The sequence below is a fragment of the Lynx canadensis genome, chromosome F2 (assembly GCF_007474595.2).
Source record: "Lynx canadensis isolate LIC74 chromosome F2, mLynCan4.pri.v2, whole genome shotgun sequence".
NCBI classification, from domain to species: Eukaryota; Metazoa; Chordata; class Mammalia; order Carnivora; family Felidae; genus Lynx; species Lynx canadensis.
In genome coordinates this window covers 246,641-261,095 of record NC_044320.2, presented here as the reverse complement: position 1 = coordinate 261,095, position 14,455 = coordinate 246,641, and the positions used below count along the sequence as shown (strand labels likewise).

Here is a 14,455-nt window from a genome sequence, read left to right as displayed (position 1 = left end):
TATAGGCATCTTTAATGGGCCTCTCCCTGCCAGTCTCACTCCGGATGCTCTGTTTCCCTAGATGTCTGTCCTCTGACTCTGACTTCTCTGCGTTCCCTCTCTGTGCCTGCAACAGGACTGCTCAGCACTACGGGAATAAATCTGGCCCCACAGTGCGACGTCTCCACAGGGTCCACACCTGCCCTCACCTTGCTGTCCACGGGATGCCTCAAAATGCTCAGCGTGCTTCCCAGGCCTCCCATCACCCTCCTATCCACAGACGTCCCTCAGCTGCCCCATAGAGAACCCAGAGATTAGGTGTCCCTCCTCCCCAAAGATGTCCCTTAGCTGCCTCACAGAGAGCCCAGAGTGGAGATGTCTCTCCTCTCCACAGACGTCCCTTAGCTGCCCCACAAAGAAGCCCAGGTTTAGGTGTCCCTCCTGTCCACAGACATCCCTCAGTTGCCCCACAGAGAGCCAGAGCGAGGAGGTGTCCCTTCAGTGCAGCTTGCCCTTGACACCCTACACGAGCACATGGCCTACCCCGCATCCAATCCCACGCTCCCATCAACAAACTTTTCACACCCAACATACAGGCTGGTAACCCTGCCACTGACTTACAGAACCCCGAGTACCCCCTTCAGGGAATCGCTGCTTTGCTGTGGGTCACCGCACCCAACAGGGACATCTTGAGAACCCAGCACAGGGAGGAGTCCACTGTCTTTGTAAGCTGCACCTCTCCTCCTTCTTGCGCCTGCGGTCAAACTGGGCTGCTCTTGGCGGACGGACTCTGTGGTTTCCTGCGACCCCCACCCACCACATGTCAGTCATCCTGTGTGAGGAAGAACAGAGTGTCCTGGGGACAAAGGCTGGGAGAGAATGTCCCGGAACTGTGAGGACAGGAGGCAGGCCTGCAGGCTGTGCCGTCCAGGCTGCAGCCACCCCTCAAGGCCAGCGGCTGTGGAAGATGGGGCAGGAGTCCCCTCATCATCTCCCGGTCTGCCCCTTCCAGGACCATCCTCCACCACAACCACCGGTTTGCTGCTCACGTGAAAATCTGCTTCCCCAACTGCCCCACGGCACTGAGTGGGACTGCGCCAACCCTGCTTCTCCACGTGACATGAGTGTGCCAAGTGGCCCTCTTCCCTGCCATGAGGCAGGTCTTGACCTAGCACGAGACCCTCACCCCTGCTCCAACCGCCTTCACCTGCTTGCAGCACCCGGCTGGCTGCCAGCTGGCCATTCCCCTCAGTGTAGACACAGCAACATTCTAACCCTGTGAATTGGGTCGCTGTACCTGGGAAACCCTCGGCAGCTTGAGCCATCCCAGGGACAACATGCACTCCCAGAAAACTCACACCTCCCACTCTCGGCTTCCTGATCTGGCCAAGCTCTCCTCACAGGACAGCCGGCCACTTGTGCCTCCACCCCCAGAGCCACTTACACAGGCACCTCCTCTCAGCTACCTGGCAAATACTGGGACACCAAAGGATGGCATCCTGTACTCAGAGGCACCCATGCATACGGGCCAAAGAGCATGAAAGGGACCCGCAGATGCTTCAAAGAAGACAGGCCGGCTGACCAAGGGCTATCTCCACCCAAGGCAGGAAAGGAAGTAAGGGACAGAGTGGGGGGACCCCCAAGAAGACACCTGGATGCAGAGGCCTGCAGGCCAGGGCAGGAGCTTGCTTGAGTGAAGGGCCAGGGCAGGAGGCTTGAGTCTTGCTTGAGTGAAGAGAGAAACCCTGAGAATGGCTCTCGGCAGGGCTGATATGATCTCACTCAAGCTGATTCATAGGGAACAAGGATGGAGACTTCTGGAAGGCCAGGCAGGAGCCAGCCCCAAGGTCAGGTTGGGCATGGGGCACGGACCCCCAGGCGGGTATGGAAGGTGGGCTGCGTGCTGGGCTCCCTGAGGGGAGGAAGTGCGGCACCCTTGCGCCCCCAGGCGGCCACCCCACGGTGGTCCCTGCACCCTGCCCCCTCACACAGCTGTGCTGCTCTCCTATCCCGCCTCACAGTGATGGATTTGACCAGAACAACGTCCACAAAAGCCCCCAAAAGACTGTTCTGGCAGAAAAGCTCCCAAAGGGCTGAACTGAACATTCTAAGGCCTAAAGAAGCAAGACCAACTCTTATTTTTGCTTTAAATACACTTTCAAGTGAATCTGATGGCTATAACTCTCTCTCTAAACAAAGAATACCATCTGTTCCCTTTTTGGCACACTCCTGTGTGTGCGTGGGTAGAACCCCACTTTTTCAGAAGAACGTTCTGGTCACCCCCGGGGTACAGCATTGAACCAAGACCCGTGGGGAGCCAGAGGGCAGAGAATGCATACAGGCTGTGGATCCCTGCACAGAGTAAGGAGGAGACACAGCAGAGCTGGGGCTGGGCCGGTGCTCAGCTCCCCCACCCAGACCCCTGCCAGGCAGGCTGGGGAGAGGGAGCTTCGTGCGGCCTGGAGATAAGCACCTCCTTGCTGGAGTAAGTGCTGTCTATGCCCAGCGCTCGGCCCGTGGGGCCGGCATGGTGCACGGACACGCAGTCAGTCACCAGCCACGTGACAACGAACTGTGCTCCGACTGCCCCTGTGGGCTTCCCTGCCAGAAGAGGCCCAACGCTGCGGGCGACAGGCTGGCGGCAGTATCTGAGGCGAGTCCGTGAAAAGGAGCGGCAAGCTGGCCTGTGGCGCCCTCAGCGTGCTGGGAGTGGTGCGCACGAAGTCGACACAGAGGGCCCTTCCAGCCTCCCCGGTTCTTACAGATACTCACTTGCAGACAATGATGTGTTCAATAAGTATTTCCTGAAATAACGTAGTGAGTGTCAGGTATGTGCCAGGCAACTGACCAGGTGAAAGGGACACAACAGTGACCAAGCACATTCTCTGCCCTCCAGATTCTTATGACAAGTGCCGGACCCACTCACTGGGGAAAGGAGTGTTTTCAACAAATGGGGCTGGGACAGCTGCATGTGCTGCGCATGCAAGAAAAGGAAGCTGGACCCCTACCTCATACCACACATGGAAGTTAACTCAAGGTGGATCAAAGACCTAAACGTAAGAGCTAAAGCTATAAATCTTGGAAGAAAACATAGGGGTAAATCTTCATGACCGTGGATTTAGCCATGGATTCTTGGACCTGACACTAAAAACATGAGCAACAAAAGAAAAACAGATAAGTTGGACTTGATCAAAATTTAAAACTTTTGTGCTACCAACAATACCATTAAGAAAGTGAAGGGGCGCCTGGGGGCTCAGCCTGTTGAGCATCTGACTTCGGCTCAGGTCATGATCTCATGGCTCGTGGGTTCGAGCCCCACATCGAGCTCTCTGCCGACAGCTCCAGCTCGGAGCCTGGAGCCTGCTTCGGATTCTGTGTCTCCCTTGCTCTCTGCCCCTCCCCCACTCGTGCTCTGTCTCTGTCTCTCAAAATAAATAAATGTTAAAAAGAAACCAAAAAAAAAAAAAAAAAAAAAGAAAAGAAAAGAAAGTGAAAAGACAGCCACGGCATGGGAAAATACATTTGCAAATCACGTATCTGATAAAGGACTTGTATCCAGAACGCATAAAGAACTCTTACAAGACAAATGCCCAATTAAAAAAATGGGCAAAAAATCTGAAGAGGCATTTCTCCAAAGAAGATAAACAAAAAGCCAACAAGCACACAAAACGGTGCTTGACATCAACAGTCAACAGAGAAGGGCAAACCCAACCACGATGAGACTCCACACCGATGAGACTGTAGAATGGCTACAGTAATTTCTTAAAACCATAACGACAAGTATTGGAGAAGATACGGAGAAACTGTGACCTTCATACCCTGCCGGTGGGAACTTAAAATGGTACATCCACTCTGACAGAGTCTGGCAGCTCCTAGAAAGTTAAGACAAAGTTACCACATGACCCGGCATTTCTCTGACCCAGGAGCAACAGAAACCTGCACAGAAGTGTTCACACAGCGTGAGTCATAATAGAGAGAATGTGGAAACAACACAAATACCCATCACCTGACAAACGGATCAACATGGGATGCATCTACACGAGAGGATGTGCCCCGAAAACTGCTGTGACGTGGATGAACCTTGAAAACATTACTTTGAGTAAAAAAGGCCAGTCACAAAAGACTACCTGTTGTGTGATTCCATTTATTTAAACCGTCAGGAGCAGAAAAATCCATAGGGAGATGGCAGATTAGTGGTTGCCAGGGCTGGGGCGGGGGGCAAGGGGCGGGGTGGGGTCAGCTGCCAAAGGGGTTTCTTGGTGGGGTCGTAAAAACGCAGACAGTGGTGATGGCTGCATAACTTCCCGAACGTACTAAAAACACTGTACACTTTGAAGGGTAAGTTAATTTATGTGAACTGTGTATCATTGAAAAAAAAGGACTGCCACCTCAGGGGAGCCTAGCAGGTCGAAGCAGGGGTTGCATGGTGGGGTGCTTGCCACAGAAGGCAGTGGGGAGGAGCGGAGGCTTCCCAGGTCACAGCTGGTGCTGCCCAGACAGACAAGCACAGAGGCTGACAGGGCGGGACTGACCTCTGGGCTCCAGTGTGAGTTGGCCACGACCTGAGCAGGTACCAGGACATCAGTAAGTGCTCAGCTCCTAGTTGCCCCCCACCAGCCCCTTGAACGCCACCCCCCCAGGCCATCAGCACCAGCCCCCCTCCCGTCCTGCGCACAGTGCGTGCCTGCCCACCTCAGCGTCCCGTGCCGCCCCTGCTCTGTGCCGCCTTCTCGCCCGCAAAGCCTGCCGTTGCAGGGACGTCGCCCATGTTCACATCAGCCTCTTCCACCCTTTAGAGGTTGTTGGCACCCAGCAGAGATATCGCCTGTCCTCAGACCTCACATTCACACTCTGTCCCAAACTCCCATCGCCCCATCGTCGGACAACGTCCTCTTGTGTGGCTGCGGCCTTGTCATTCCACTGCTTCCTGCCTGTAGCCAGTGTGGCCACAAAGACTCCACGTCCCAGACCCTGGCAGACACCAAACCCACTCTCACTGCTAAGTGAATTCATCAATGCAGACAGTACCCTAAGAGCAAAACCAGGGGATGGGCTGGAATGCCCACAACGTCCCCCAGCAAGAAGTGGCTGCGCATGCCATGCCCTCTTGTCCCCTCGCTCCACTGGCCTCGCTGCCCCGTCAGCGTCTGCCTTCCTCCTGCAGGAGGGCCAGATGATGCTGAGTCCCCCGCCCGACAGCCCTGCCTAAAGGAAAACCCCTCTGCATCGCCTGACCAAGGGCTCTGTTCAGTGTCGTGGCCCAGTTACTGAACTGGGGCCTGGGCCTTGTGGTCCCTCACAGAGGGAGCAAGGGTTGCACATGTGGAACCTCGGTTAGAGCACGAGCACCACCCGGGAAGGGGAGGGCAGCAAGCACACGGCCGTGCCCACCTCCAGGTGCTGCTCTGCACACGGTGTGCATTTCTACGTTTCAGGAAACACGAAGCTCACACCTATTGAAGAAAACTGGCAATGAAGCATACCAGAGCAAACAGCACAGGGCTCAAACCTCACAGGCCTTGTCTGCTCTGCTGACAGTGCCCTGGGCAGATACTGTTGGACCCACCACGATGTCCAACTATTCTTCCAGACCTGTAGCTTCAGCCTGAGTCTCTTTGACCGTCTGTGTCCCATGAGCACAGGGAGAGGCATGCATGCCCTCCCTCACACAGTCTTCCCTTCTAGGCCTTGGTCAAGGGATGCCCCAGCAAACTGCCTTGGCAAGACCCAGGGCCCCAGAACACTTGCACGTGCTCATTCCTGAGCCTGCCCAGTGGCACTGGCATCAGCAGCTCCTTTCACACTGTCCCAGAGCCACCACGGGGTGAGGCGCCAGGTCAACACAACACCACACTGAGACCAGTGTGTGAGCCTGGGCTGCTCGTCCACGACCACAGCAGCCACAGTCCTTCCCTCAGAGCCACAGCAGAGCCACACAGCTCTCGGTCCTCAGTGCGCAATCAGGCCCCACATGAAACGGAGAAGTGACTGGGCAGATGAGAATCAACTCCAAGCCCCACTCCCTGTGCCTGGCAGGACCGGCACTCTGAGCACCAAGGACATCAGGAACATTAGCACCTTGGGAAAGGACGGGACAAAGCAAAGATGACAGACAGTGCCACAGGACCAAGACACCAGCAAGAACGTGGTCCTGGGCACACGTCCAGCAAGGCACTCGATCTTCACGGGTGAATGAACGAATGATGGGCCTCTGTCAGGGGCCAGAACACATCACAGCCGGCATTTCCCCCCAAATTAGCCTATGGTCTGGATACACTGCCAATGAGAATCCCGACAGGACATCTTTTCTGGGTAGGGGACAGACTGACTATCATTTATACCAAGAGGAGGCAAAAGCATTTTGAAAAGGGCTGGAGGGGGCATATGAAGGCCCAACAGGAGGCCAAGGCAGGCTGTGTGCTCAAGTGCGCACACAGACGCATGGATGGAAAAGAAAGCCCCTCACAGATCTGTCCCCTTGGGAGACAGGTGACATTCACAACCTAGGCCAACTGTCTATACGGAAAGCAGCCCAGTTGGATTCACACGAATCCAAACCTTGAAGTATCCAGAAGAGCCTGAAGACCTCAGTCAGGAAAGGGTTTATGAAATCAGACAGAAAAGACGGGAAGGCACAAGAAAGCCAGTGAGACAGATGACATTGGAGTTTAACATGTTTGTTCATCAAAAACCAACCAAATAGGGGCGCCTGGGTGGCGCAGTCGGTTAAGCGTCCGACTTCAGCCAGGTCACGATCTCGCGGTCCGTGAGTTCGAGCCCCGCGTCGGGCTCTGGGCTGATGGCTCGGAGCCTGGAGCCTGTTTCCGATTCTGTGTCTCCCTCTCTCTCTGCCCCTCGCCCTTTCATGCTCTGTCTCTCTCTGTCCCAAAAAATAAATAAACGTTGAAAAAAAAAATTAAAAAAAAAAACAAAAAACCAACCAAATAACATGAAAAGTAAGTACAGAGACAAAATATTCCATGCGTGTAATCCAATCACATACCTAGAGTACAAAGGAAAGCCTACAAATCAGAAAGGTTAAGACAAATGATTCGGCAGAAAGAAAAGGATGAGAGATTATTCTCAGAGGAAGAAGACTGAGGAGACAACGCTCCCTAGGTGTCAGGGACGGATGCTGAAGCCACAGGCCAACCACCAACCACGAAGGAACTTCTGGTGGAGCCGGCACACGGCAGTGGGGCAGGGGGGATCTGGCATCTACGCTGCTTTCAGGGCCCTGAGTGCAGGGACAGCCCTTGGGACCCAGCGGCACAGGCACCATGGGAGGGAGAGCTGGCTGCTATGTGTCCTGCCCGGTGCTGACCGCGCCCTAGGAGGTACGTGAGCCGCGGGAAGTCAGCTGCGAGGAGAGTGGGCCTGAGAGGAGCAGGCACATGCGGTCTGTGGGTCAGAATGTGGCCAGGTCAGGACATACAGAACACACACAGAGGTCAATGGAACCAGCAGAAGGGCGGAGGCAGACTTAGGAAGCCAAGCACAGACATCGCGGATCGGGGACTTTAATAAAGGGCGCTGGACAACTGGACAGCATTTGGTGAACGGAAAAGGCAGGTGCATACCTCACAAAACACAAGAATGAGCTCCAAGAGGACCTGAGCTCTACACACAAGAACAAAACGATACCAGCACCATGGGAAAACTCTGTCTTTCCCCATAACCTCAACAAAGGGAAAGATTTTCTAATTGTGACTAAACGTCCAGATGCACCAAAAGAAAAGATTAATAGAGTATAAAGTGAAACATATTTTGTTTTTTGGGACACATTTGATGAAAATATTAAATATTAAAAAAAATGTCTTTAATGTTTATTTATTTTTGAGACAGAGAGAGACAGAGCGTGAACTAGGGAGGGTCAGAGAGAGAGGGAGACACAGAATCCAAAACAGGCTCCAGGCTCTGATCTGTCAGCACAGAGCCGGATGTGGGGCTCGAACTCACAGACCATGAAATCATGACCTGAGCTGAAGTCGGATGCCCAACCAACTGAGCCACCCAGGCGTCCCAAAAATATTAAATCTTTTAATATAAATTACAGACAAAGGGCTCTAATCCTTCATATATGGATTTGAACCAAAAAAAACCCATAAAAATACCATAGAAAAATGGGAAAAGGAGACATTCCACTTCTCCTGGTATTAGACATAAAACCCAAGTTAAGTGGAGACCCATTTCCCCTACCCCAGGCGCCATCCAAGGGAGGCCATGGGCAGACGGGCACAGCACACAGGACTCCACGGAGGGCATGCAGCGGCCAACACATCTATGGCCCTGTGGCCCCTCGTCTGGATGTACCTGGAGACATACCTCTGACGACACAAAATTACAAAGCACAGGCTTTGCATTGCAGCACCCTTGTAACTGCACAAGATTGGAAGCTGCCAAGGTACGCCACTCAAGACTGGCTGAACACTACGGTGGGCATGCACAGAGTGATCCAGGGATCCTCACAAACACAGGAGGTAACCCAGAAAAACCACCAGCCAGAGGCCTGCACAGAGGTCTGGGAAGGAGTGGTCCTTCTCTGAATGTATGTGCTGCATAGTTTTGTCTTTTAGAACCATGTTAATGGTCTATGTGTTTACAAAACAAAATTAAAGCAATAGGAGAGAAGGGAGAAGGAAAAAACTCAATGGAAATGGAAACAAATGAACCCAACTGTATTTCAATGAGCATCACAACCACAACCAAGGGGAAAGAACTAATCCAAGGGAGAACAGGACTAGACTCTGTATTCAGTTTTTGAGCAGAGTGCACATGGGGGGTGGAGTACAAAGAAATTCTGACCTTGAGTGTTTTATATGTGTGTGTATATATACGTACGTACACACACACACACACACACACACACACACACACACACACACACACACACACATATATACAGAACAGGTGAAGCAATTCCGAAATGGTTTGCAGATAGGCTATCAGATGAGCAAACGAGTACACATGCTGATGCTCTTGGGAGCAGGCGGCTGCCGAGAAGAGCAGACCCTCGGGGAAAGCGCTGGAACTGGAGGAACTGGAGTGAACTTAGCACTTTTAATGTGTGTACATAGATGCACACACACATTTTCTTGTCTGCTTAAAGGGCCAAGAAGCAAACACAGTGCGAGAGCCGCGAGTATGCCAAGCCCTCAGACTGGCCCTCCAATACCCATCTTCCTGGAAAGGAACCAGGGCTGCTCAGAGAAGCAGCCGCCTGCAGGCGGGGCGGCAGCACAAGATGTGCCTGGAGCCAGAAGGAAGGAGCATCCAAGAGGCACGGACACGTAGCAGAAGGACCCTCACCGGCCCCATCTGGGACAATGCAAGCACCAAAGTAATTAAGTGTAAGAACGAACTACAGACCCTGTAAAACAGAAAGGAATTTCTGAGTCCGTACTGAGAATGAACAGAGGAATCCACGAGCAGGGACAAGGGGTGCAGAGTGCCGGCTGTAGGCCCCTCCATAGCAGGGAAGTCAGCGCTCTGCACGCATCCCAGGAAAGACTGAACTGTGTAAGAAACGAGCAGAACACCCAAAGCAGTGAGGGGCAGGGTGGCGAGGGGAGAGTGGAGGAGCAGTAGGTGGCCGTGTGTCTGCAGAGGTGAGACCCCGGGAACGGCAGGACACGGCTGTGCGGCATCTACTAAGAAATCAGCAAACACAAACCAGCGTTCCATTTGAAAGGGCAACTATTGCCTTAAAAAGTGTCGGTGTCACAAAAGGCAGGGAACCTTCCAGATTATAAAAGGCGAAGGGGCCGCACAGCAGCAGCAAATCCGGTAGGGCGAGTGTCTCAGGAGGGGCTGGAAGCACCGTGAAGGGTGACAGGAACCAGCTGCCAAAGGCTGGACCACGAGGCAGAGGAGACGGGAGACGTGCCCCACATGCCCCCCAAAAACGGCACCGCGCCGAGGGAGGGGGTGCACGGAGGCCACAGGGTGAAGGGCAAGGCGGTGCAAGTATCCAGTGCACTGTTTCTGCTCTTGCAACTTTTCTGTAAGTGTGGGATTATTTACAAATAAAGCTGAAAACGAGAAACATTAAAACGATGAACTGCCTTGGTGTGGACTGGTGCCCGGAGGGGCGCACGGAGTTGGGTCCACCGCTGGCCTGCAGGGCATCTGGGCCCCCTCCCTCTGCAGCAGGAACCCGGGGGCGGGGCTTCCAAGGGAGCACATCAAATCCCGAAGAAAGCAGGGCTCACCCCTGGCAGCAAAGCCCTGGCAGCCCGCCGGCTGCTGGTCCTTCTCTGAAAGGAAGAAAACCAGTCCTCTGATGACTCGGCCCGCACAGACGGCTTCCGCTTACCTCGTGCTCGACCCTGAAATCCGGGGCTCCTGCACGCCAGCATCATGGCTGTCACATTCATAATCCCTCGTCTGGGACATTGCAGTCTTTTCCTGAGGCCCCAGGCGGACAGAAGTCAGAGGATCATCGGGACTCTCCCTCCACTGTCAGTCAGGAAGGCACCGCCCTGTGAGAGAGCAGAAGCCTCTAAGCACATAAACTCGGAAAACATCTTTGGGTTTGGGGAACCCGAAACGGCCCAGCCCAGCCCAGCCCCTCACAGCCCAGTGCGCTGGCCAGAGTAAGGAACATCCAGGCCCGAGCGCAGTTTCTCTGCTCCCTGTGCCCGGCCCCTGAACCCCAGCCCACAGGAGGGCACCCAGGCCCCTTGCCAGCTGACCCTGGGGAAGCTGCTGCCACCTCTCAGACACAATGTCCTCGGCTTCCAACAGGGACAGCACCACCCGCCTGGGGCTGCGGTAGCGCTGTGCACAAAGCATGTGGCATGGCCCAGACAGGAAAACGCTCACGAACAGGCAACACTCACACAGGATCACCTGATTGATGACAAAGGGTGGACTTTTCTTTTTAAAATATTTATTCATTTTTGAGAGAGGGAGGGAGGGAAGGAGGGGCAGAGAGAGGGGGGGACAGAGGATCTGAAGCAGACTCTTGTGCCAACAGCAGCAAGCCTGACGAGGGTCTTGAACTCACAAACCATGAGATCATGACTTGAGCTGAAGCTGGGTGCTCTATCGACTGAGCCACCCAAGCTCCCAAGAGTGGACTTTTAAAAAATGGTGTTGTCGTGACTAGATACACACATGGGAAAAAATGGATCCTGACCCCTATCTCATCCAATACACAAAACTCCATTCTAGACGAATTATAGTTCTAAACATTACAAGTAAAACAATAAGGTTTTTAGAAAAAAAATGTAGAAGTTTTTTAGTCTTATAGCAGGTTTGGGTATCTTAATCAGACATAAAAAACCACTAAGCACAAAGAAAAATTGAGTTGACTATAATAAAATTAAGAGCCCCTGTTTATCAACACACCATTAAGTAAAAAGACAAGCCCAGAAAGGGAAATATTTGCTACAGAGAACACACGGACAACACGTATGCGTATCTAATCTAACTAGTCCCAGGACATATACAAAATTCCTAGGAAAAGGCAGATAATCCAACAGAAAAATGGACGAGGACTAGAACAAACACTTTAATGTTTATTTTTTTTATTTTTGAGAAAAGCATGCACGGGGAAGGGGAGAGAGAGAGGGACAGACAGTCCCAAAGCAGGCTTCGAGCTGACAGCAGAGAGCCCGGGTTCAAACTCACAAACCATGAGATGAAGACTTGAACTAAGTCGGATGTTCAACTGACTGAGCCACCCAGGCACCCTTTAACAAATATTAAAAAAAAAAAATCCATGTGGCTAATAAACACATGGAAGTATGCTCAGCCTCATTAGTCACCAGGGAAATGCTTACGCCATCAAGAGCCCAATGGCTAATTAAAATATAATGCTAATGAAAAAGCATAACCAGTACACCTACCAAAATGGCTAAAATGGGAAAGGAAACCCATCACATGCTAGCAAGGCCAAGGCAGCTCATCAGAGCTTCAAGAGATGGGTCAGCCTGCTCAGGACCACAGCTGGCAGTACTTCCTAGAGCTGCACATACACCCCGGCCCCCACCGAGAGCTTCCACTTACAGCGATAAAGGCTGGCAGAGGACACACACACACACACACACACACACACACTCTCTTACCTGGACCTGCACACAATGTTCCCAGCAGCCCTGGTCACAATGGTCAAAACAAGAAACTGTCAAATGTTCATCACAGTAGAACAGACCCTCAAAGTTCCTCCAGGAGCCTACCCACAACCTAGGTGAAGCTCCCAGAGGGTGAAAGACAAAAGCCAAACACAATCAGATGCATACAGTACGATTCCCTCACATAAATACGTTCAAAATCAGGCTGAATCAGTCTCTGCTGTCAGAAGTCAGAAGCAGCCACCTCCAGGCCAGATAGTGAGGGGAGGGGCCCAAAGGGCAGTGTCATTTGACTTCCAGCTTGGCTCCACTTACGAGAGTGTTGGTTTATGAAAGCTCAAGAGTGTCCCGCCTGTGCCCTCACGCTTTTCTGTACGTACATGTCTCAGTTTCGGAAGAAAGCCTGCAGAATGAGGAGCAAGAATATCGCTAGGGACACTGTCCCTGACCCTCCCCAGCAGAGGCTGGTCCACAGAACCCAACTATGCTATTCAAGGGGAAATAAAACAGATTCAAAGCACCAGATGGGGTACAGCTAGCCAGAAACCCAAGGGCGGGAGACTACAAGCCAATCAGACACTTTCTCCAAGGCTCAGAGGGATGGAGACAGCACAGATCAACCTGACGGTGCTTGGCTTATGAGCTGAGATCACCTGCCTAGAAGAAATGCTCCCAGCCTTCTCCTTTCTGCCATATGAATATCCATACAAATTTTACTTAAATACTTAAAACTACGGGGAATGCCATTAAAAAAAACGAAACTCAAGTATTTCTAACTCTTTGCCCATCTGGGTGAAAACAGGTGGCCTTCCTTTATGGCTTCAACATTAAAAAAACACTGAGCAGTGTTAGTAAAATTCTGAAAAGCTAAAACATATCTACCATAACCTGAAAGCAACTCAAGTCAACCACCTGCACCTGCGTATCCCCTTTCAGTTCTTGTCCATCCTTTAAGGCTGGTCCAGAGCAGAGGGCACAGTGGTCGCTGAAGATTACCTCTGAGATGCCTGACTGGCCCTCCTTCCTCAAGTCGTCCCTGGATCAGTCCCTCCATCCAGAAAGGCTCTCCGATCCGGGACAGACACCACGTCCCACTGACTCCAAATGCTCCGGGTCTGACACCAGACAGTGATGGCCCTCCCAACTCTGCTCTTCATTCCTGAAGTTGTCTTCATTCTTCTAGCTCCTTTGCATTTCCATGTGAATTTCTTCTCATATTATCTTTGTCTGGTTTTGGTATCAGGGTAATACTAGCCTAAGAAAATGAACTGAGAATATTCCATCCTCTCAATTTGCTGGGAGAGTTTGTGCAGAATCGCTATTATTTGTCCCTCAAACGTTTGGCGGAATACACCAGTGGAACCATCTGGGCCTGTCCTTTTCTTTGCAGGAAGGTTTTTAATTACAATTTTAATTCATTCAGTAGATACAGAGCTAACCAGTTCTTAAAACTTCTTCTTGAGTCATGTTTAGCGGTTTTGGCCTCCCAAGAATTTGTCCATTTCATGTAAATTGTGTCAGATTTACTGGCACAAAGTTGCTATGCCATTCTTTTATTGTCCTTTTAAGATCAATATAATATGTAGTGATGCCGTCTCTTTTGTTCCTGATGTTGGTAATTTATGATCTGGCTAGCCAGAAGTTTGTCAATTATACTGATCTTGAATAAGAAAAAGACAGTGTTGGGCTTCATCAATTTTTCACCTATTTTTTTTTTTTTTTGCCTGCTTTAATTAATTTCCACTTTGATCTGAATTATTTCCTTTGCAGTCCTTTGGATTTAATTTTTTAATTTTAATTTTAATTTTTCTAGTTTAAGGTAGAAATTGAGTTTAGTGCTTTGCAACCTTTTAAAGTTTCAATGTGAGTCAGGCATTTAGTGTTATAAAGTCCCCTTTAGGGTACAGCTTTTGTGGCATCCAACAAATTTTGATTTTCATTTTCATCTAATGCAAAAACCTGCCAATTTCCCTTTTGATTTCTCCTTTGACTCATGGATTACATAGACGTACATGATTTACTTTGCCAGTAGCTGGTGATTTTCTAGATATCTTTATTGGTTCAGAAAAACTTATGATGCAGACAAATGGCCCATCTTGGTAAACAGCTCATATGCACTGGAAAGCACGGTGTTGGGTAGACTGCTCGATGAATGCCAACCGGGGCAGGTGGGCTGATGGTAGCAGCATTCATTTTCTGTCTACCTGTTTTACCAATTTCTGAGTAAAGGATACCAAGAGCTCCAACTTTATAATTGCAGATTTATCTATTTCTCTTTGCAGTTCTATCAGTTCTTTGTTAAGTTTATTTATTTTGAGAGAGAGAGAGAGAGAGAGAGAGAGAGAGAGAGAGAGAGAGAGAGAGAGATGCAGAGAGAGGAAGGAGAAAATCCCAAGCAG

General features: G+C 51.1%; 1 protein-coding gene across 2 annotated transcripts in view; it reads right to left on the bottom strand.

Annotated features, from left to right (window-relative positions):
* ARHGAP39 (Rho GTPase activating protein 39) overlaps window positions 1-14,455 on the bottom strand; it is a 109,369-nt gene that overhangs the window by 50,609 nt on the left and 44,305 nt on the right. For both annotated transcript variants that reach the window (XM_030303567.1, XM_030303568.1), the window contains exon 2: window positions 10,295-10,460. In XM_030303567.1, the coding sequence (XP_030159427.1) occupies window positions 10,295-10,374 (80 nt within the window). In that variant the 5' untranslated portion in view covers window positions 10,375-10,460. The remainder of the gene's footprint in view (window positions 1-10,294; window positions 10,461-14,455) is intronic.